The 23292-nt window shown below is 47.7% G+C and overlaps 1 protein-coding gene across 3 annotated transcripts in view; it reads left to right on the top strand.

Annotated features, from left to right (window-relative positions):
• RGS20 (regulator of G protein signaling 20) overlaps positions 1 to 23292 on the top strand; it is an 86632-nt gene that overhangs the window by 27121 nt on the left and 36219 nt on the right. Inside the window, exon 1 of one of the 3 annotated variants that reach the window (XM_045455313.1) lies at positions 617 to 1265. The exons of the other annotated variants lie outside the window; for them this stretch is intronic. Coding sequence (XP_045311269.1) covers positions 1197 to 1265 — 69 coding nt within the window. The 5' untranslated portion in view covers positions 617 to 1196. Of the gene's footprint in view, positions 1 to 616; positions 1266 to 23292 lie in introns of those variants that run through there. 3 annotated transcript variants of the gene reach the window in all.

Raw genomic sequence — 23292 nt, 5'->3', positions numbered from 1 at the left:
AGTGTCAATGCAAGTGGGAGGGAGCCCTCGCCCTTCCTGAGCCTGCTTCTCAAACTCTCGCTCTCAGCGCGTCGCTCAACCCCCTTCCTCCAAGCCTACCCCCGACGCGCCTCCGCCCCCACCTCGCGCTCCCACTCCCCTGCCCTCAGCGTCGGCAAGCTCTGGAGGCCGGGGAGGAAATGACGTGATGTTATTTTTGTGTCAGGTCAGCTTCCAGCTTCAGTTTAGCCCTCCGAGCTCCGGCGCAGGGCTCCGGCCTCCGCCTGCGCCTCGCTCCCGAGGGCACGCGGCGGGGTGTATAGGGACACTCGATGCTCTGTGCCCGCAGAGCTGGGCGGCAGCGTTCCCCACCACCACCACCCCCCCCTTCAGGGCTCTCCCTACCCCCAGACTTCGGAGCCCCTGGGGACGGAAGGCAGCAGCCTGGGGTCTCAGCGGGATCCGGAACCCGGAGCCAGCCAGCCCCCACCTCCCCACCCCCACCCCGGTGGGGCGTCCGGCAACGGCGGCAGGAAGAGGGCGTGGAACCCCTTTCCAGAGAGGGACCAGCAGAGGCTGAAGCTGCACGGGGGTGGGACGAAGCTGCACGGGGGGAAGGGGGAGGGCAGAGCTAGGAGAAGCCCGGGGAAAGAGAGAAGGTAGGGGGCTGCCCTCCAGAGGCGGGGGAGTCCACGGCGTGAGCACCCCCTCCGCTCGGGGCGCACCCCCCGCACACTCGCACTCGCACCTCCCTCCGCCCTCCTTCATTCACAAGGTCTGAGCAAGCATTCCGGCACAGCGGAGTCTCGCTCGGCCCCCGCGCGCCGAAGCGGAGGGAGCGCAGAGGGGGGGTTGCAGACGACCTCCGCGCTCGCCCGGCTCCGCGCCCACACCCTCGATTCTGCCTAATCCCGGGCCGGAGGAGGGGGCTACAGTCCCGCCGCGGATTGGGTCCGGCTTGGAGCCTGGGGCGACCCCCGGACCCCCGCCGCAGTGGAGCGCGCCGCCGCCAGAGGGAGGCGAGACCGGGATAGCCCGGCCCGGGAGGAGGGAGTGAGGGGGCGGGGAGGAGGCAGAGCGGAGGGAGCTTGAAGGAGGGAGAAGGCGGCGAGAGGAAAGACCGAGCCGGAGGAAGAGGAAAACCGGGGAGAGCGACCGCGGGCGTAGTAAAGCCACCAGTTGGTATTGTGATAAGAAATAAGGCACACGCGGGACGCATGCGCACGGCCGACGGAGGCGAGCTGGCCGGAGCTTCCCCTCCGGCTGGCCGCGCGGACGGTGGAAGCGTGAGTACCCCGCATCCCCAGCCCCCCTGCCCCCTCTCGGACTCACCCTAAGGCCTCGGGGTGGGAAGTGGCCGGGGCGGAGCGGGGCGCGCACGCAGGGCCCGGAGCCCTCGTTGTCGCCGCGGTGGCGGGAGCGGGTCGGTCGCCTCATCCGCGGGTCCAGCCGCGTAGGTTGGTCAGTGCGTACCGTGGGGGTGTATGGGCTGAGGGTGTGCCTGGGTCCCCAGGGGGGCGTCCAGCCCCCAGGATCAGTTTCTGCCGGGTCCACCCGGCCGTCCGCACGACTCAACCTCCGTGGCCTGAGGTCAGTGAGTGGGTAGAGGACGCGGGAGGGTGGCCTTTGAAGCCTGAAATGCGTACTGAGCCCCGAAGTAGCTGTGGGGAACTCCATCCAGGCGGTGGAAACGTCGGCGTTCTCACCGGTAGGGAGAAGGGCGAGGAAGCGGCCGGGCGCTGGAGGCGGGCAGCTGGAGCGCAGGTGGGAAGGAAGAGGAGACACTCCCTGACTCGCAGAGCCTCCCTTTAGGAAAAGCGCAACTCAGGCGGGGGACCCGGCAGGTGGGCGCGGGAAGCCGGACCCTGGAGGGTCTGCGCTTAAGCTCTTGAAAATAGAATGGACTGAACTGTGCCCCCAGCCTTGGCCACGGCGGTTAAGGTGCGGGCACCGCGGGTGTTTTTCTGGAGCAAAAAACCCTGGCGGTTGGGTCTTCCGCACTCTCGGAGCTGCGCTCGGTAAGTTGGAGCGAGTCGGGGCGCCCCGGCTGCGGGGACTGGAAGGGGGCGTGCGCGCGCCGGGGACCGAGGAGGGGCCTCGCGCCGGCAGGAGGGCACCGGGAGACGTGCGGCGGGGTGGGGGCGGGGGGGGGTCTGTGTGCTTGGCGACTCCCCTCCCCCAGCTGTGGGGAGTGGGCGGGGGAGGGGCCTCGGAGGGGGCTGCGAGCCGCGAGCGGGTGGGCGTCTTCGGGCGGGGTCTGAGTGCGCGGCGTCCGGGGAGTGGGCGGGAAACTGTGCGCCCCGGAGGGGTTTGCGCTCGGCGACCCGCCCACCCCGCGTGGGGGTGAGTGGGCGGGGAAGGGCCCCGGTGGAGGCGGCGCTCGGAGACGGGAGTGGGTTTTCCGGACTCGCCAGTTTCAGAGGAAGATCCCGGCGGGCGGCCAGGCCCTGCGCGCGACCCGAGCAGCGGTCGGGACGCGGCGGTGGATGGTGCTCGAAGCCGGAGCGGGGGCGCGGGCTGGGAACCCGGCGTGCTGCTGCTGCTGCTGCAGCTGCTGCGCCCGCGGCCGCCAGGTTAGAGGAGTGAACGTGAATGGTTTCCGTCCCGGAGAAGGAGCGCGCTCGAGGGGAACTCTCGCCTGCCTTCCTTTGCTTCTCTGAATCCGGCGGAGGCCCGTCGCGCCTTTGGACCCCGGCTGTCCCAACCGGGCGGACTGGCTGGAGTTGGTTGGGCGTCCCAACCGCGCCCGGCGCCTTGTGTGCGGGCTGGACTCCTCTCGTCCACAGCCTGGCAGAAGCAGTCACCCGCCCTCTTGGCTCCGTATTGCCCCTGGAGTATGGGGAGAGCCTGAGCTCCTGCTCCAGTCTCCATTCACCCCACTTAGGTCTGTCCCCCTCCTCCGGGGCCCAGGGCCCTTGCGTGGCTTGGCTTCAGTTTGCTTCTAGTGGTTCCAGATTATGGAATTGACTAAACAAGGGTCCTGAGTTCAAGAAATGAACTGACTTCCTCCCCAGACTTGGCAAGGACATTTGTAATGATATGACTCTCTGGAAATTCTTGGTTTTGCTCCTAACCTAATTTTTGTTCATAACCTCTGCTGTGCCTCATCCTCTCTTCTCAGTGGGTGGCATCTTTTGTATCTCGTATCAGTAATGCGTATGAGAGGCCCTATTGCCCGATAGGTCAGAGTCCTGAGCTCTGAAACTCTGAATTCAAATCCCAGCCTCGGTGTGTGACCTCAGGCAAGTTACTTAACGTTTAGTGCCTTTGTTTTATCGTCTGCAGTATGAGAATAAGAAAAAAGCTCTACCTGATAGGGCAGCTGCCAACATTCTGTAAATTAATACATTAGAGCTCTGCCACATGCCAAACAAAAACTGTTATTACTGTTACTGTATTTATGCTAAATTGGCTAAGTCGCCTTCAAAACAGTATAGAAAAAGATCAGGAACAAAATGCATTTTTTTGGTATGCTATAATAAAGTAGAAGATATCCATCACCAAAATGAGAAAAACAGTAAATATTTTCTATGTTGATATGTAAATGTTAGATACAGTGCATTTCTACATCATCTCGACTCTATGTCAAATAATTATGAAATATTTGCATACACATTTCAAACAGCATTTTAAGAAAATTATCTCTAACCTTCAAGATACTTCACTTTGTAAAACAGGTAGGTATAAAAAATACACGTTAGGTCATAGTATATACAGAAAATCCAATGTCTGCCTTAAAATATTGCACCAGGTCAATTATATATAAGAGCATCTGGAAACTTACCTTGGGAGCTAGAAATGCCGACTCCTCTAAGATGAGATTATAAACATTTTAGCCAAAAAGAATATAGAAAGATAGGGGCATCTGGCTGGTTCAGTCCCTAGAGCATGCAACTGTTGACCTCTGGGTTGTGAGTTTGAGCCCCAGATTGGTCACAGAGATCACTTTAAGAGGAAAGAAAGACAAAATACCTAGAATGATAAAAGTCAGATTCCTTCACTTTACAGCTGAGGAAACATTCAGTGAGGGTAGAGTTCCTTACTGAAGATCTCCAGTTAAATAGGGCCCCAAATATGATTAGAATTAGGTGTCCTGACCCGCTCCTTAGGGCTCCTACATAACCAGGCTGATGTTTTCCTGTTTGCTACAGATTTATGAACCTTTAACAAATAGGAAACTAGAAGCCATGTGTTATATACAACACAAGAAAGACCGGGCAGTAATTTGGCTATTCTTGTCCCACAGCTTGATTATGGTCTCTCACAGTGGAAGGTAGACCCTCATAACTTACCTAAGGTAGACTGAGATCACAGATCAACCTAAAGGGAGAGCCAGCATTGGAATTCAGGGTGCCACCGAAGTCTGCATTTGGTTGTATGTTCTATTAATCCCTTGGAGCAGTTTTACCTTAGAAATCACTTTTGAGCTTTTTGTAAATTCTTAAAATCTCCCTCCTGCTGACTTAAGAGAGCTTTTTAGGAAAGGCCTTCAAAATTACATAGCAAGGAGATTTTATTGTTCCAGACTTTGTGGACAAGCAAGAATGAAAGAGAAAAAACGCTTTCTGATTTTAATGCAGTCACTTTTAAATGACTTCCATTCCAGGCACCTGAATATCAATCCCAAAATCCTACAGTTCTTTCATTTCTGCATGTGGCAGTCTAATGACTAATGACATTCACCTTCCATGGACAGATGCAGCTGGTAACCTCAAGGTCCAGCCCTCACAGAACAGTTTAGGAATTCTATGGCAGAACCTTTCAAGGAAGCATCTGGCCTGGCAGAGTCATTTAAGATTATAAGAATGATGTGTCTTCCGAAGAAGGCCCTTCTAGGAACTGTGCTCGCGTCCTTGAAGAGGGAGACCATGGTTCTTTCCAGTGGGCGAACTGGATGTTTTACCCTTGACTTTGCACCTCTGTACACCTCCCCTACCGTGTATTCTTAGACAGAAATACAGGGCATTAAGTAGGGAGTGACCTTGTAGCAGTCTCCCAAGCCCGTTCAGCAGAACTGAGTTTTGAAATCACATGTGTTAAGTCAAGTCCCGATCTGATTATAATGTGAATCACTATCCAATTGGGAATATTTCAAGTTGGTTTTTGGTGCACCACCAGGTGACTCACAATGTGACCTTCTTCTGTTCAACTACGTATGGTGTCAGCAACTAACAGGGTTCACTCTGAGTCAGAGCTTAGCCTTTAGTATAATAAGTGTGAGTCATTGACTACCCGGTGCTATCGAGATGGTCCCTGAATTTTACCTTGAGCAGCTCGAGAGTTTAGACAACCCTGCATGGGTGAGTCAGTTCGTAGTACAATTGAATAAGCTTTTGCAGCAGCCATTCACACGCGAGTGTGATATGAGTGAAAGCATGAAGTGATAGTATATGTTATGGAGTCATAGAAGAAATCACCCTGATTCGAATCCGGCTGATTAGATTCTAGCTATTTGCATGGGGACTCATTTGTGAAATAGGCATCATCAGCCCTGTTGCCCAGCAGTGATGTTTTACTTCGATTATTTCACTGATTTTTTTTTTTAAAGCCAGTTAACTGTTCTGGTTTGGAAGTGCTCAATTTCTACTAATTATGTAACTCTACGCTAAACTGTAGAACCCTTTTGAAATACAGTTAGCATTTGGATTTTAGACAATGGCATCTCCTGCGGTTACTTAGCAGTTTGACTCCCCGAGGTCCTGGGTTACAACCCAGCAGGGGGTTGTTAGTCGCCCAGCAGTGACGTAGAGGAGTATCCTTTGTTGTCTGGTTTATCTCTGTTAGGTGCCCATCGCCTCTAACGCTACCTGAGCAGTATCTGCTCAAGAGCTAGAACACAGGTTCGTGGTGCAGTTCTGAGGCTGGCAACACCTAGCACTTGTCACCCTTCTAGGGCTGGCTGGCTGGATCAACTGAAACTTACAGAGCTGTTGCATTTATGGCAAGACAGCGGAAAGCATGAGGCAACGTATGCCTTACCCACCTTTGCAAATGAATTTTACATCTCAGGGTGGAGTAAGAATGAGACCTAAGGTACCAGTAGATTTCTTAATTTCTTGGTAATCAGTGATAAGTGATTACCTTTGGAACCAAGCTTAGACTACTGCTTAAAAGTACACGTTTGTTTTTCTGTTACCTTCTGACGGCTCCAAGAAAATCCCAAAAGTGTGGACTTTATACCATATACAGTAAAACCTTGGCTTGCGAGCATGATTCATTCCGGAAACATGCTTGTAATCCAAAGCACTTGTGTATCAAAGAGGATTTCTCCATAAGAAATAATGGAAACTCACATGATTCATTCCACAACCCCAAAATAATCATATAAAAATGATTACAGGGGCGCCTGGGTGGCTCAGTCGGTTAAGCACCCCACTTCGCCTCAGGTCATGATCTCGCAGTTCAAGAGTTTGAGTCCCATGTCATGCTGTATGCTCTCAGCTAAGAGTCTGGATCCTGCTTCGGATTCTGTGTCTCCCTCTGTCTGCCCCTGCCCCGCATGCTCGCACACTCTCTCACTCTCTCTCTCTCTCAAGATTAAATATTAAAAAATTTTTAAAAATGATTACAATATCATAATATAATACAAATAATAAAGAAAATACAAAATATAAAGAAAAGCAAATTAACCTGCACTTACCTTTGAAAACCCTTGTGACTGATACGAGGGAGACAAGAGAGAGGAGCATTACTGTGTAGGACAACTTCCACTATCATAATGGAATCACTGCTATCTATTGGCTCAATGGAATCTTTTTTGTTTTATGCAATTTTAACAAGGAACCTGTCCGATGACACTTGCTTTTGCCTCCTTTTGAGGATTTTGTGGAAATGTGGCATTGCGTTGGTAATCACGCACAATCCTGCAGTGAGAGAGGGAGGGAGGGAGGGAGAGAAGAACCATTGGTTCACTTGTGATCCCGTGGCATTCAGCATCACATACTACTCGTATTGCAAGACGTCTCTCGTGTATCAACTTAAAATTTATTAGAAATGTTTGCTCGTCTTGCAGAACACTCACAGAACAGGTTACTCCCAATCCAAGATTTTAACTGGACCTTTATTATATTTCTACAGATATCCATTCCTAGCAATAACCCAGATACTAATTCATATGTCTTCTCCTATATAGGAGTGTATAGATGCTTCTGGGTATTTAATGGTAACAGTACAAAAAGAGTTCTGACTTAATGTAATTCCTGGCAAATGCAGGTCATTAGGACGCTATTGAGTTAGACTGTTTGTAACACTGAAACAAAGTTTCTACAGAAGTTTGCTAAATTTCAGTGAGGAGCTAAACATACTTTTGTGACATTTGTTATTGCTTTTACCTTTGTTTATTTGAGTCATAACTTACAGGAAAGTGTGCACATCTTAAATGTACAACTTAATAAACCTTACGTGAGTATACCGCCGTGTAACTATCGAGACCAGCATTTCTCCACCTTAGCATCACTGACATTTTGGATTGACTACCTCCCTGTTTGGGAGACTGTCCTGTGCATTGTAGGGTGTTGAGCAGTATCCCTGCCCTCTACCCCTGGATGCCTATAGCACCCTTCCCTAGATGGGACAATGACAAATGTCTCCAGACATTGCTAAATGTTTTCTGGGGGCAAGATCACTCCCCACTGCTTTAGATCAAGGTACAGGATAATTTTAGCTATCCATAAGGCCCCCTCTTGCTTCCTCCCAGTCTTTACTCCCACAGGTAACCAACAGCTGTTTTAAGTTCTCAAACCATATACAGTTGACCCCTGAACAACGGGTTTGAACTGCTTAGGTCAACTTACACATGGATTTTTTTTTTTTTTAATTTTTTTTTTTTTACACTTATTTATTCTTTAGAGACAGAGACAGAGCACTGGTCGGGGAGGGATAGAGAGAGAGGGGCACAGAATCAGAAGCAGGCTCCAGGCTCTGAGGTCAACTTACACATGGATTTTTTTTTTTTTTTTGGATACAGGATAGTACTCTAAAAGTATTTTCTCTTATGGTTTTCTTTCTTTTTTTTTTTTTTAATTTTTTTTTTTTTACACTTATTTATTCTTTAGAGACAGAGACAGAGCACTGGTCGGGGAGGGATAGAGAGAGAGGGGCACAGAATCAGAAGCAGGCTCCAGGCTCTGAGCCGTCAGCACAGAGCGAGCCCGATGCGGGGCTCGAACTCACAAACCATGAGATCATGACCTGAGCCGAAGTCAGACGCTTAACCGACTGAGCCACCCAGGCGCCCCTCTTATGATTTTCTTAGTAATGTTTTCTTTTCTCTAGCTTACTCTATTGTAAGAATACAGTATATAGTGCGTATAACATACAAAATATGTGTTAATAGACTGTTTATGCTGTTGGTGAGGCAGCCAATCAACAGGAGGCTGTGAAATTTGGGGGAGAGTCAAAAATTTTAGGCAGATTTTCAACCGTATGGGGGCGGTCAGCACCCCAACCCGCATGTTTTTTAAGGGTCAGCTGTATTAGCTGAGCCTTTTTTTTTTTTTTTTTGAACTTCATATGGAATTACATAGTACGTAATCTTTGCATCTGGTTCTTTAACTCAGCATTTTTTTTTTTGAGATTCGCTCGTTGTTGCATATTGTGACTCGTGATTTTTCAGTGCTGCCCAGTGTTCCTTTGTGTTAACACAACACAGTTCGTTTAACTGTTTCACTTTTGAAGGACATTTGAGTTGTTTTCTAGTGTGGGGCTATTGAGAATAATGCTAATATTAATATTCTTATTCATGTCTTTTGACAAACATAAGCCCTATTTCCATTGGATGCCCAGGAGTGAGACCGCCAGATAATGGATCCAGTGTGTGTTTAGATACTAGATACTATCAGTTTTTCAAACTGTTTTACACCCCAAGCCAATTTACACCCCATCCTCACCAGCACTTAGCGTCGTCCACCCCTGTAATTCGGTCATCCTGGTGGCAGTGTAGTGGTAATTCACTGTGGTTTTAGTTCGTATTCCCCCGATTACTAATGATGTTGACCATCTTTTTGTTGGCCGTTCATATGTCATCTATTGTAAACTGCCTCTACAAGCCTTTGACCCGTTCTTCCATTGTGTTGTCTGTCTTCTTTTTGATCCATAAGAGTTCTTTATACATTCTGGGGCACCTGGGTGGCTTAGTCGGTTAAGCATCTGACTCTTGATCTCAGCTCAGGTCTTGGTCTCAGGGTCGTGAGTTCAAGCCCTGTGTTGGGCTCCACCCTGGGCATGAAAACTACTTTTAAAAAAAAGAGAGATCTTTATATATTCTGGATATAAGTCAAAAGTGTGCGTGTGTCTACGTGTATGTCACATCCCAGGCTGTGCCTTGCCTTTACGATCTCCCACCATTATCTGTTGTCTTCTATAGTTTTTGTTGTAAGGTCCTGCTTCTCCAAAGGTCACATGACTTTTTCCTCTGGCTGACTTACAGTTTTTCTCTTTGGTTTTGGCTTGCCACAGTTAGAATAAAGGTGGTGTGGCTTTATATTTATCCTGCATTCAACTCCCTCATTTTCTTATATCTGTAGATTGATATCTTTCATGAATTTTGGAAATTTTTCACTCAACGTCTTTCAGATTTTGCTTCTTACCTGTTTCCTTCTCTCCTGCTTCTGGGACTCAAACCATACATGTTAGATTTTCCCTTTCTTCCCTTGTGTTTCTTATTTGTTGCTCTGTTGCATCCATTTTCCTTCTTTCTTTCTTTTTTTTTTTTTTTTTTTGGTCTGTCTTTCTCTCCTTCAATTTGAATATTTTCTTTTGACCTTGTTTTAGTTTACTGAGCCTGTCTTCTGCTGTGCCCAGTCTTTTGTCAAACCATTTGGGAGTTGTTCATTTCAGAAAGTGTTTTGTTCTCAAAGCAGTATGTCCAATTGATTCTTTTCAATACACTTAAATTCTCCAATGAAATCCCCCATCAGTTCTGTCCATCTGATTCTTGGCTACTCAATCCAATATTGATAGCGTTTGTGAGCCTGTATCTGTTACTTGCTTCTTCTGTCACATTTTTCTGTCTCTTCACATTCCCCCCAGTTTTCATTGTAGGTGCACATTGCATATTAAGAGACAGTGTAGGTTGAGTCATAGCATCCACCAGCCAGGAATCTCCCTTGGAGGGATTTCCTCTGGGAGGATGAGGGGCTTCCCCACTTGACTACTAACAGGTATTGAGATAAGTTGGAGACAGATGCAATTTCAATAAGACGTAGGTAACCTCTGGCTTTCCCCCATTCGTCGGGTATTTCCTCCTGGGCTCCAGAGTCAGAGCCTAGTGGGTTTCTATGTCCTGGGTCTTGAAAGACTGAGACATCCATTGCCCCCTCCAGAGGTTTTGAGCTGGCTTTCTGCCCCCCACCTTCCCCGGCTGACTTGCACATTGGGTAGATGTCTTGAGAAGGCCAGCCGTGTGTTTGAGGAGACCTTGTTACAGACGGACCCTGGGTCTTCCACTTGACCTTACGGTGTCCCATTATAGTCTCATCCCACGCCTCCAGGGGGCAAGTGCCCTCAGGGGGGAAAAACACCTGGTGACAGACTGCTCTCTTTTCCAAGAGCCCTCCCTCTCAGAAACCTTAGCTCATTCAATCTTTTTGCTTCCACGGCTCTCTGATGTCTTTAGAAAAATGTGATTCTAGTTACTTACCTGACTTTTTTCACTGGTACAGAGGAACAGCGGTCTGCCCTGACCTGTTGCCTTTTTTCTTGAAAATGTTTTTCCCCGATTAAGTTTCTTTTCCTTTTTTCTTTTCTTTTTTCTTTTCTTTTCTTTCTTTTTCATTTCTTTCTTTTTCTTCTTTTTACTTTTGGATCACATTTGTATCTTTCTATTACATTTGTTTCCAATGTAATTCAGAAAGTGAACATTAAAAATCTTGCCATCACAACTATAAAGTGTCCTATATGCTTCATGAGCTTAAAAATGTTAGAAGGAAAAGAAATAGGTTAGAATCCTTGCAACTCTTCACGTTTCATATTGCAGTCATGTGATATAAAACGCATGAGCATTGGGATGAAAGAAAGCTCAGTTTGAATCTTGACTTTACTCACTTAGTTTTCTGAACCTCTAATTCTGAATATATATAGCATGGATAATTACACTTACTTTCTGGCAAGAAATGTACAGCAAAAAGGAGCAGTCAAGAGAGTATTCAGTAAATGGAACCTGTTATCAGTATTCCTATAATATTTATCCATCATTATTTTAGGCCCCTGAACATGGATAATTTGATTTTATTTATTTTTCTAAATGTTTATTTTTGAGAGAGAGAGAGAGAGTGAAAGCGGGAGGGAAGGGCAGAGAGAGAGCGAGACAGAGGATCTGAAGTGGGCTCTGTGCTGACAGCAGAGAGCCCAATGTGGGGCTCGAACTCATGAACCATGAGATCATGACCTGACCCGAAGTCAGCTGAGCCACCAACCGACTGAGTCACCCAGGTACTCCTGAATAATTTGATTTTAAACACTCATATTTTGATAATATTTCTATCTGGTACAGATTCTAAGATTTCTACCATTTAAACAAGGTTCTGAAAGGTTTTTTAATATAAAAGGCCTATGCTTATGTCTTAATATCTGTGAAAATATAACTAAATAAGCTTACGAATTCACATTTTGCCAAAACTTTTATCTTTTGTAGACCACAAAATAAACAAACAAAATTTAGTAACAGAGAATTATAATCCAAAGTAAAATCTCTCCTTAAAATCCACATCTGACTACTTGGTGTCATATCCAGTAGGGTTTATTACAAGATGTTGCCAATAAGAAAACAATATTAAGAATACTTTAAGAAGTCTGCCAGTATTCTCTGGAAAGGACAGCTGGTTTATTTTTGCAGAGGAGAGTCTGTGTGGGGGCTAGGAGTAATTTTAACATTATCCTCATGAATGATTTAAATACAATTAATCTTCATATTAAATTTTCTGTTACCGAGCTGCACTTTTATTTTGACTTATACATCTGTTTCTTTTAAAAAAGACTGTACTGGTATATGAGAACAATTAGATTCTGCCCTAAATAGAAGATGAGGGGCGCCTGGGTGGCTCAGTCAGTTGGGCGTCCGACTTCAGCTCAGGTCATGATCTCACGGTCCGTGGGTTCAAGCCCCAGGTCAGGCTCTGTGCTGACACCTCAGAGCCTGGGTGGAGCGTGCTTCAGATCATGTGTCTCCCTGTCCCTCTGTCCCTCCCCCACTTGCGCACACATGCGTTCTCTCTCTCTCTCAAAAAACTAAATAAACGTGGACAGAATTCTTTTTTAATCTTTAAATAGGAGATGAAGATAGCATTCCTGGAGGCAGATGGGTGCTTCTGGGATACACAGGGCTCCCCTGACCGGAGCAAGCAGGATGGCACCTCGGGTCTGTGTCCCTGAGGCCGCAGGCCTATCTCAGTCTTTAACTTCCTTAGCGCAGTGAGAGTGGTCTGGCCTCCACGTTCCGAGGAGACTGCTCTCCTTCCAGTGTGAGGGCAGGTGTCAGTCAAGGCACAAGAAGTGTAGGGTCTGGTCATGCAGCAAACTGGAATTTATCTAATTCCTACCAGAGCGAAGGCTTTGCTAGCCAAGTTGAGTCACGGGGCCCCTGGGTGGCTCAGTTGGTTGAGCGGCCAACTTTGGATCAGGTCATGATCTCCCAGTTCGTGGGTTCAAGCCCCACATAGCGCTTTGCGCGTGGAGCCTGCTTTGGATTCTCTGTCTCCCTCTCTCTCTGCCCCTTCCCCACTAATGTGTGTGTGTCCGTGCACGCTCTCTTGCTCTCTCTCTCTCTCTCTCAAAAATAAATAAACATTTCAAAAAATTATTTAAAAAGAAGGTAAGTCACTTCTGGCCCTTTAGGTGACTTGTTAGACTGTGCTATTATTCTTTGGTGAAATGAAGGCCTGAGTAACAAAAACATCTGAATATCCTGACCAGAACTTGGTGAATAAATTCAGGTTAAAGGAGGGTGGATGAAAGGGTACAGAGAGGCAAAAAGGTAAAATTCTGCAAAATCTAATAAAGTGAACAACTCACCTGGGCATGTTAAACAAACATCATAAACGAAACAAAAGACTTTATTTCTTTTCTGTATCTTTCAGTGACATGTTCCAAATCATGAAGGTATTAAAACTATAAATACTAATTTACATAGAGCATATATGTGTTTAAAATACGTGTATTCTGTGGATAAAGAAGATGTGGTCTATATATACAATGGAGTATGACTCGACAATCAAAATCTTGCCATTTGCAACTACGTGGTTGGAACTGGAGGGTATTATGTTAAGCGAAATTAGTCCGAGGAAGACAAATATCATATGACTTCACTCATAGGAGGACTTTCAGAGACAAAACAGATGAACATAAGGGAAGGAAAGCTAAAATAATATAAAAACAGGGAAAGGAACAAAACATAAGAGACTCTTAAATATAGAAAACAAACGGAGTGTTGCTGGAGGGGTTGTGGGAGGGGGGATGGGCTAAATGGGAAAGGGGCATCAAGAAATCTACTCCTGAAATCATTGTGGCACTATGTGCTAATTCGGATGTCTCTTAAAAAATAAATTAAGAAAAAAAAGTTCCACCCGTGAAAAAAATATGTATGTAAATATTATATACACATATTATACATGTATATATTATATACATATATTTGTGTGTATACATATATATACATATATATAGATAGATACATATATATAGATATAGATATATATGTATATATATTATGATGCAGTGCCTGGGTAGCTCAGTTGGTTAAGCGTCCGACTCCGGCTCAGGTCATGATCTCATGGTTGGTGAGTTTGAGCCCTTCATCGGGCTCTGTGCTGACAGCTCGGAGCCTGGAGCCTGCTTCGAATTCTGTGTCTCCCTCTCTCTCTATTCCTCCCCGGCACGCGCTGTCTCTCGCTCTCTCAAAAATAAAGAATTAAAATTTTTTAAAAATAATAAACATTTAAAAATTTTTTAAAAAATAAAATAACTCTTTTCTGAGAATCAGGAGATGCAAATAGATTATATTTCCATAATGGAAACTGGTCTTCTCTGAGTCTTTTTATGCGTCCCTTAGGATGGGGGTTTCATTTCTGGATCTCTGTATCTAACTGCCTATTTGTCTCACAAAAAGATTATCAAATTAGCTATGGTGCTCTACAGATAGGCCAAAATGCATAACTATTAAATATTTTGGTTCTTTGCAATTTTCTCAGTTTTAGATGTTTGTTCAATATATCTAGCTATTTAACACTTCCTGCCAAGGGGGGATGGGAACCTAACATTCAGTAGCTATTTTGGCACACACTGTAGAAAACCAGAACCTTGAGGAACAGAGATTCTCCCCCACACACCCCAGGAACAGCAGACAAACACGTTCCGTCAGCTCAGCCCCCGGAGACTGTCCTGGGGACACTGAGGGAGTACGGGCCCAAGGGAGTACACTGGAGTTTCCATTCCAATCTGAAGCAGCCCTGCTGAGAAAAAGGACTCCAGAGGCATTTACTCCAAAAATAACCCGAATCCGTCTAGCTGTGGCCCAGGCCCAGGTGTGGTGTGAAGACCAAGGCACTGTGGGGTGGATGGATCTGAGCCTCCAGCCGAATGATCTAGACCCCAGTCTCTTCCTGATCTACACCCCAGTCTCTTCATGATCTAGGTCCCAGCCTCTTTGGGGGCTGACTTGGGAAGTTGGGCACATCACAGAAGCTCTCTGAGTCTGACTTTCCCCCTTGATAAGATAGGATCTGGAAATCTCCATGGAATCATTTCACAAATTACATGTAAGGTATGATGACTACTCCATTTGCTCATGTAGACAACGGGGAAACTCTGGATTCGTTGGAAGCCATAAGTGGAAAAAGTAGGCTCTGATAAGGAGTTTAGATTTTCTTCTAGTGTCATAGATTGCCACTGAAGACCACAGGAGGGGACTCACAAAATTGTGGATTCTGTTGTAATCAGTAGATGTTTTAGACATTGTGGGCCATATGGTCTCTACTGCAACTACTCAGCTCTTGCCACTGTAATGGAAAATCTGGGGGGGTAGGGGGGGTAAAGTAGAAGGGGGTGGATTGGGGGTCATTGTAGTGTCCCACACAAAATATGATGCCCACCTGGGCCGGGTGGGCAGTGGAATTGGAGAAAGGTGAGTAGACCCGATGTCTACTCTGGAGATCTGGCAACCTGGCCAAGGAGTAAGCAGCAGAGAGAGGAAACGAAGTGGTTCCTCGGATATGGGTGAATAGGGGCACCATGTATGGACTTGGAGAAGGTGGGAGAGGAAACAGAGGGGGCAGGAGAGGAGACACAAGAGTCCATTTTAGATCCTAAAGCCTGAGATGTCTACACAGGTCCAACTGTGGCGGCAAGTAGGCGGTTGGATTAATGTGTTTTGAAATGAAAGGATTGGCCTGGGCCAGAGGCAGAAATGTAAATTTGGTAGGCTCTTCATGATACGTAGCTTGCTTTGCTACAGCATACTAAATTATTCTCATAAGGCTATGGTGGGAAATTCTTTGGCATAATCAATGGGGTGTCACTGCCCTAGAATCGGTCTGGACTTTTCTTTTCTAAAACTGTAAACAATCTACGAAGAGTTTCTATATATTTACCACACAGGTCAGCAAACTAAGGCACACGGGCCAGATCTAGACTGCTGCCTGTTTTTGTATGGCCTGCACACTAAATACGGTTTGTTTGGTTTTTTTTTTTTAATTTTTTTTAACATTTATTTATTTTTGAGACCGGGAGAGACAGAGCATGAACAGGGGAGGGTCAGAGAGAGGGAGACACAGAATCTGAAACGGGCTCCAGGCTCTGAGCTGTCAGCACAGAGCCCGACGCGGGGCTCAAACTCACGGACCGCGAGATCATGACCTGAGCCGGAGTCGGACGCCCAACTGACTGAGCCACCCAGGCGCCCCTAAATATGGTTTTTACGCTTAAAAAAATCATTCATTCATCCTGGGGCACCCGGGTGGCTGTTAGTTGAGCGTCTGACTCTTGATCTCAGTTCAGATCATGATCTCATGGTTCGTGGGTTTGAGCCCCGTGTCGGGCTCTGCACTGACAGTGCGGAGCCTGCTTGGGATTCTCTCTCTTTCTCTCTCTGCCCCTCCCCCCATCTCTGTCTGCCCCTCCCCTGCTCTGTCGCTCTCTCTCAAAAATAAACATTTAAAAAATAAATTAAAATGCGATATTTTTATTTTCCGTATATATATTCCATATATATCCATATATATATAGATATATATATATAGATCTATATATACATATAGATATCCATATATCCATATATATATATGGAGAGAGAGAGAGGGAGAGGGACTTATTTTGGGGAAATGGCTCACACGATGATGGAAACTTGGCACATCCAGACTCTTGCAGGGCTAGGCTGGCAGGCTGGGGACTCGGGAAGAGTTACAGTTCAAATCCAAGGCAGTCTGCTAGTAGCATTCCTTCTTGCTCAGCGGAGGTCAGTAAGTCAGCAACAGCCAAGTGCAAGAGATGTGGAGGGCAAGGCTTGGGGGAGGGGCATGGGGCCTCCATACCCTCTGTGGGGACGCCACCCTCCCAGCAGCTAGATGTGTTCACTGGCCCAGAGGTTCAATGTTCACACTTTTTAACTGTTGGAGGAAAAAAATCGGAAGAAGAATAATGTGTCGTGACACGTGAAAATATTCTGAAATTTGAATTTTAACGTCCGTGACGTTTTATTGGAACTCGGCCACACTCATTCAGTTATGTGATGTCCGTGACTGCTTTTGTGCTAATAGGAGCAGAGCTGAGCGGTTGCTTTAGAGACGAAATGGCGGGCAAAGGCTACAATATTCACCCTCCAGTCCTTTCTGGAAAATGTTTGCCTACCTCTCATCTACAACCTAAATGTGAGGGTGAAGTATGACTGCGTTTTTGTAGGAAATAGTTCACATGAAAGTTTATATGTGACGTTCAACCTCTAGCAATGTTATTTCTTAGAAGAAGTGTGCACCCTTTTGAAAAATTTTTTTTTAATGTTTATTCATGTTTGAGAGCGAGAGAGACAGAGAGTGGAGGGGTGGGGGCAGAGAGAGAAGGCGACACGGAATCCAAAGGAGGCTCCAGGCTCTGAGCTGTCAGCGCGGGGCCCGACGCGGGGCTCGAACTCACGAACCGCGAGATCGTGACCTGAGCCGAAGTCAGACGCTCAACCGACTGAGCCACCCAGGCGCCCCCCAAATTGTGCACTCTTCAGAAACAAACGTTAGCAAGACAGACCAAAACTTCAATTAAAGACAATCTCCTATGGGAAACGAAGTCAGAGGATCTAACTGAAGGTTCCTGAAGGTTCCTTAATGGTATCCATCATTTCTGCGTTTGCATTTTCACATTAGGGGGAAAACTTAGGGACACTGAACAAGCCTCAAGGTACTAATGAGGAAGGGCCAGAGGGAAACAAAAGCCTGTGTGTATAACGTCAATGGTAGCAGCTTTCGGAGGCTCAAACTGCCTATAACCTAAAAGCTTTAAATAGGATGGGAGCTTGCTGTCATTGTCACAGGATGAAAAAGTCTAACTGACCACGGATGTAAGTCAAAGCTTGAGGACCCAGTGCTACTACCCACTAAAGGATCGTGGAGAATTTTCTGTGTAGGAAAGTAGGATTTGTGAAAAAGAAGAGGAAAACATTGCCCAGATAGTCCTGGAAGGAGTAGAGAAGAGTGGTTAGCTACTTATGAGCACTGGTTTTTGTACACTTTGGTTATCCTTAATTTTCACGCCCATCCGCACATTTCACAATCCATCTGCTGTGACTGGCGGAAAATTCGTTCTTCAACTAGCAAATCTGATGTCCGTAAGATTTGTGGCCAGCATAAACCATGCATTAGGAGAGCCCCAGCTGACTGGACCTGAGTGGTGGAGGCTTCCACGGCCCTGGGTGAGGTCTTACTCTCACTTGTGATTTAAAAAAAGGATGCCCTGTCCTTAGCGTTTAGCATTTCCATAGTTCCAGCGAATGGTTTTTGGGGGGGTCGGGGGGGCATGATCGGAAGCTTCATTACAAATGTTATTCATTGAAGACACTTAAAATAAAAATGAATGTCACTTCAAGAAACCTAATAACCTTTACTAAGCACATTTGAGAATAACTTTTCTGTATATATACCTTTTCGGTCTAATACCGAACCCACCAAAATTAACACTGTTGTAACATCCTTTAACATCTACTTAACATTTAACATCTGCATCATTTAGCATTTGCTAGGGCTGCCGTAACAAAATACCACCGCAACAGAAGTTTCTTTTCTCACAGTTTGAAGGCCAGAAGTTCAAGTTCACGGTGTGGGCAGGTTTCGTTTCTCCTGAGGCCCCTGTCCCTGGCGTGGCCCGCAGCTCTCACGTGTTATTCCTTCTGTGCGTGCTCATCCTCCTTGTCTTTGTCCAAATTTCTGCTTCTTATAAGGACGCCGGTCAGATTGTATCGTGACCCCAGTCTGATGGTCTTATTTTAACTTACTCACCTCTTTTAAACACCCTGTGTCCAAATGCAGTCACGTTCTAAAGTAGTGGGGATTAGGACTTCAACATAAAAACTGGGGAGACTGGGGCGCCCTGGGTGGCTCAGTCAGTTGAGCGCCCGACTTCAGCTCAGGTCGTGATCTCATGGTTCGTGTGTTCAAAGCCCTGCGTCAGGCTCTGTGCCTAGAGCTCAGAGCCTGGAGCCTGTTTTGGATTCTGTGTCTCCCCCTCTCTCTGCTCCTACCCCCTCTCCCCTGCCCCTTGTTCTGTCTCTTTCTCTCTCTCTCTGTCAAAAATAAACATTAATTTTTTTTTAATTGGGGGACACATGGGGTGCCTGGGTGGCTCAGTCAATTAGGCGGCCGACGACAGCTCAGGTCGTGGTCTTGCGGTCTGTGACTTTGAGCCCCGCGTATGGCTCTGTCCTGAGCGCTCAGAGCCTGCAGCCTGCTTCCGATTCTGTGTCTTCCTCTCTCTCTGCCCCTTCCCTGCTTGCTCTCTGTCTCTCTCTCTCTCTCAAAAATAATAAACAATAAAATTTTTTTTTAATTGGGGACACAATTTAGTTCCTAACACTGACCATATCACGTTGTTTCTCCTTCGTCTCTGCCCGACTGTCTTCTCCACCCTTCATCTTTTTCACGTACTAACTTTGGAAAAAACTGGACCCGTTGCCCCATGGATTGTCCTACATCACGAATGTATTTGCTTCTTCCTCATGATGCTTAACTTGTTCCTCTGCTCCCTAAATTTCTGCAAACTAGATGTTAGATCCAAAGGCTGGACTCGACTTAGGTGGGTGCAGTGACTTAACTAGACCACTTCATGGATGGTGCTTGAACTTCTGCTTCCTCGCATCAGAAGGGCACCGAGTCTGGATGACCAGCCCCTGTTAGTTATGCTAAGAATGTTATTTCCTAGGGGCCTTTGTGGGGTTTTTTTACGTTTATTTATTTTGAGAGAGAGAGAAGGAGAGAATGAGTGGGAGAGGGGCAGAGAGAGAAGGAGGACAGAGGATCTGAAGCAGGCTCTGTGCTGACAGCAGACGGCCCGACGCGGGGCTCGAACCCACAGACCGTGAGATCGTGACCTGAGCCAAAGCCTGACCCTGACCCTGACCGACCGAGCCACCCAGGCGCCCCTCCTAAGGGCCTTCTGGATGCTTGGTAGGTCAGCTCACCGTTGACAGAGCAGCTAACAGGCACAAGGTGTGTCTGGATACATTTGGCAGGTATAACAGGAGCCTTCTGGCTGCCAAAGGACCTTGACAGTATGAGCTCCAGGCCCGCCCTCTGACGCCCTGTCCCTCTGGAGGGAATGCCTCCTTGATCGGCAGCCCCCTAGCCCCCTCACCCTCGCCCCTGCACGGCCTTTTCCCAGCTTCAGCTTCCCTGGCTGGCTTCGACAAGGATGGTTGCACTTCCCCCTCTGCGTGATTAATCAGGACAAGTCTTCTGAGTTGAGGAAACTGTGGCACCTCCAGAAATGTTTCTGAGGAGACCAGATGTTCCCAGACCCTTGTCCTAGTATTGAAGGGAATCCGAGTGTGGCGAGGAATGGGGCAGGGGTGGCAATTAGGGGAGCAGAGAGGGGCTTTGTCCTTTTTCTTGTGGGGAGGATATGTTCCTTGTATCCCCTCAGGACCACAGAAGAAACTGGCTTCGTTCTTAACAGCCCATGCTTCGGACGCTTTCGTGAGTGAGTGCGTAGAGGACTTAAATCCACATCGAATTTCGATTCACATTCTTAGGGTTACATGGAGGCACGTACAATACAGTACACGATACCCTCTGGGCTCTAAATTTAGTCAGCCTTCAAAACCAGAGGGGGGGGGGTGGTAGGCAGAAGACGGAACAGCGAGGGCCGATGTGGCACGAATTGCACTTCCGCACTGTCTTCTCTGTTAAATAAAATCCGAAATGTAACCAGTGAAGCTTTATGCGTTTCTGTTTCTCCACGTGCGCTCTGGGAACCACGCCTCCACTGTTGCATGTAGGAAAGACCGTGAACGTAATAGTCAAGAGCACTTGTGCTTTCAACCAAGGAAACAGCTTGCATTCCTGATCTTTGTAGCAACCCCCCTCCGTGTAAAAGCGAGCCCTGAAATGCTGCCACAGAATGTGACTGGCACGTTCTTTTGAATTTCCCACTGTAACGTGATGTTTGGGGAAGTATTTTCATGGCACCTTCTTCTCTTTTTTTTTTTTTCCTCAAATACAGACTTTAACAAATTCCAAGTGTGTGAAGCGTCTGACTTTGCCTCAGGTCAAGATCTCACAGTTCCTGAGTTCAAGAGCCCCCACCCACCCCATCCCCCATGAGGCTCGCTGCTGTCAGAAGAGCCTGCTTCGGATCCTCTGTTCCCCTGTCTCTCTCTGCCCTTCCCTCCCACCCCCCGCCAAAGGTAGAAAATAAACATTAAAAAAAGACCTCTAAATATTAGCAACCGCACACAGCTATGGATGTAGCATTTCCTTCCGGAACCTGGCTGCCAGTCCCCACGCCGACCCACCCAGTGCTGTGTGATGCCCTGTATCCCTCTCCCCCTGGCCACTTCGGAGCCCGCGTTGTTCTTCGCATGTACCCGGTTCCCCTGCCCCCGCACACGGCAGCTGCTGTTCCCCACCAGGGTTCTCCCTCCTATTTTTCTCCCCTGGGTATTTTTCTTTCCTTTTCTGATGTGTCTGGGCTCTAAACCAGGGAATTGCTTTGTCACACCTAACCAGATTAACAGCTCGGATTAAATACCAGGCCCGGGGCAAGTTACCTCTGTGAAACAGCAGGTGGGACTGGCCAGAGGGCAAATGACTTGGGTCAGCTCACGACCTTAGCGCCAGGATCGAACTCACAGCCGGTGCTTTTGCTCTTTTGGACGCCTGCAGTCCCACAGACTGCCTTTAAAGTCAATTAAAGTAACGGCATCTTAGGGGGGCGCCTGGGTGGCGCAGTCGGTTAAGCGTCCGACTTCGGCTCAGGTCATGATCTCATGGTCCGTGAGTTCGAGCCCCGCATCGGGCTCTGTGCTGACAGCTCCGGGCGACTTCGGCTCAGGTCATGATCTCATGGTCCGTGAGTTCGAGCCCCGCATCGGGCTCTGTGCTGACAGCTCAGAGCCCGGAGCCTGTTTCCGATTCTGTGTCTCCCTCTCTCTCTGCCCCTCCCCTGTTCATGCTCTGTCTCGCTCTGTCTCAAAAATAAATAAACGGTAAAAAAATTTTTTAAATAAAAAAATAAATAAATGAAATATATATAAAGAGAAAATAACAGCATTAAAAAGCTTTTAATTGAAGTATAGTTGACACAGTGTTACATTCGTTTCAGGTGACAAGACTACGTAAGGCAACGGCATTTTAGAAACCATCTCATTGGGGTGTAATGCACATACGTACGGTTTGCCCATTTAAAGTGTGCAGTTCGATGGCTTTTAATATATTCAGAGTGCGTGGCAATCTCCATAAATCCGTTTCCAAACATCTCATTCCCCAGGAGGAAACCCACGCCCCCTAGCTGTCACTCAGCCCTTTTGCCCGCAGCCGCTAGCAACCGCTGACCCACCTCTGTTTCTGCAGCTTCGCTGGGTATTTCCCCTGAAAGGCGTCCTGCCGTACGTGGCTTTTGGATCCTTTGGATCCTGCTTTTTTCACCAGGCGGTGTTTGCACGTCTCACCGATGGAGTAGCATCTTCGGATAAGAAGAAAAGCTTAGTGGTCACCTTGCCCCTTCAGTTTGCAGGTGGGGAAACCGAGGCCCAGGCCCGACCGGGGCAGAGTCCCGGCCGGACCCGTCTCCCTGCCTGGGCCTCGGGCAGGTCCTCGCCGGCCTCCCTCGGGGAACCCGCGAGAAGCGCTCCCCAGCTCCTGGTGGCAAGTGGACGCACCTACCCCCTCTTCTCTGGTCTCCCCACCCCCGCTTCCCTCCGCTCTTCTGTGAGCACCTGCGAGCAGCGGGAGCCATTTTCGGTTTCTAGGTTTGTGAAGGGTCAGGTGCCAGGTGTCTGAGGCTGGGTAAGTGGGGACCTGGGTGGATACGGATACGGAGGTTTAGGCTGGATTTGTTTATGAACTTAGAACACAATCTGAAGGCCTCCCTCCCACATTACTCCTTCTCTCTGTTACACTAAATGCCAGTCGCTACTAACTTAAGCTAATAATAAGAACGGTATTAGAGGGGCGCCTGGGTGGCTCAGTCAGTTAAGCGTCCGACATCGGCTCAGGTCACAATCTTGCGGTCCATGAGTTCGAGCCCCGCGTCAGGCTGCTGACTGCTCAGAGCCTGGAGCCTGTTTCGGATTCTGTGTCTCCCTCTCTCTGACCCTCCCCCGTTCATGCTCTCTCTCTGTCTCAAAAATAAATAAACGTTGGGGCGCCTGGGTGGCGCAGTCGGTTAAGCGTCCGACTTCAGCCAGGTCACGATCTCGCGGTCCGTGAGTTCGAGCCCCGCGTCGGGCTCTGGGCTGACGGCTCAGAGCCTGGAGCCTGTTTCCGATTCTGTGTCTCCCTCTCTCTCTGCCCCTCCCCCGTTCATGCTCTGTCTCTCTCTGTCCCAAAAATAAATAAAAAAAAACGTTGAAAAAGAAAAAAAAAAAAAAAAAGAACGGTATTGGAGTAGCACCGTCTACTCTTCAGAGACCTCTGGTCTCCATTCTCTCTCTACCACTTTCAGTAAATCTCCAGGTAGCTGGTGTGCAGATGAGGCAGAGGCCTGGGAAGATGATGCAGTAGGGTCCAGGCCACACCCGTGGCAAAGGTCAGAATAGAAGTAGCCTCAGGCTCGAAACCCCCTGGTCTCTCTTCCCAACACGCCACCGGCCACCACACACACTTGTGGAAGTTCTGGAACAGTTGC

This window comes from Leopardus geoffroyi, chromosome C3 (assembly GCF_018350155.1).
Source record: "Leopardus geoffroyi isolate Oge1 chromosome C3, O.geoffroyi_Oge1_pat1.0, whole genome shotgun sequence".
Taxonomy (NCBI): Eukaryota; Metazoa; Chordata; class Mammalia; order Carnivora; family Felidae; genus Leopardus; species Leopardus geoffroyi.
The sequence above is the reverse complement of the archived record's forward strand: the minus strand, read 5'-3'. Positions and strand labels throughout refer to the sequence as shown.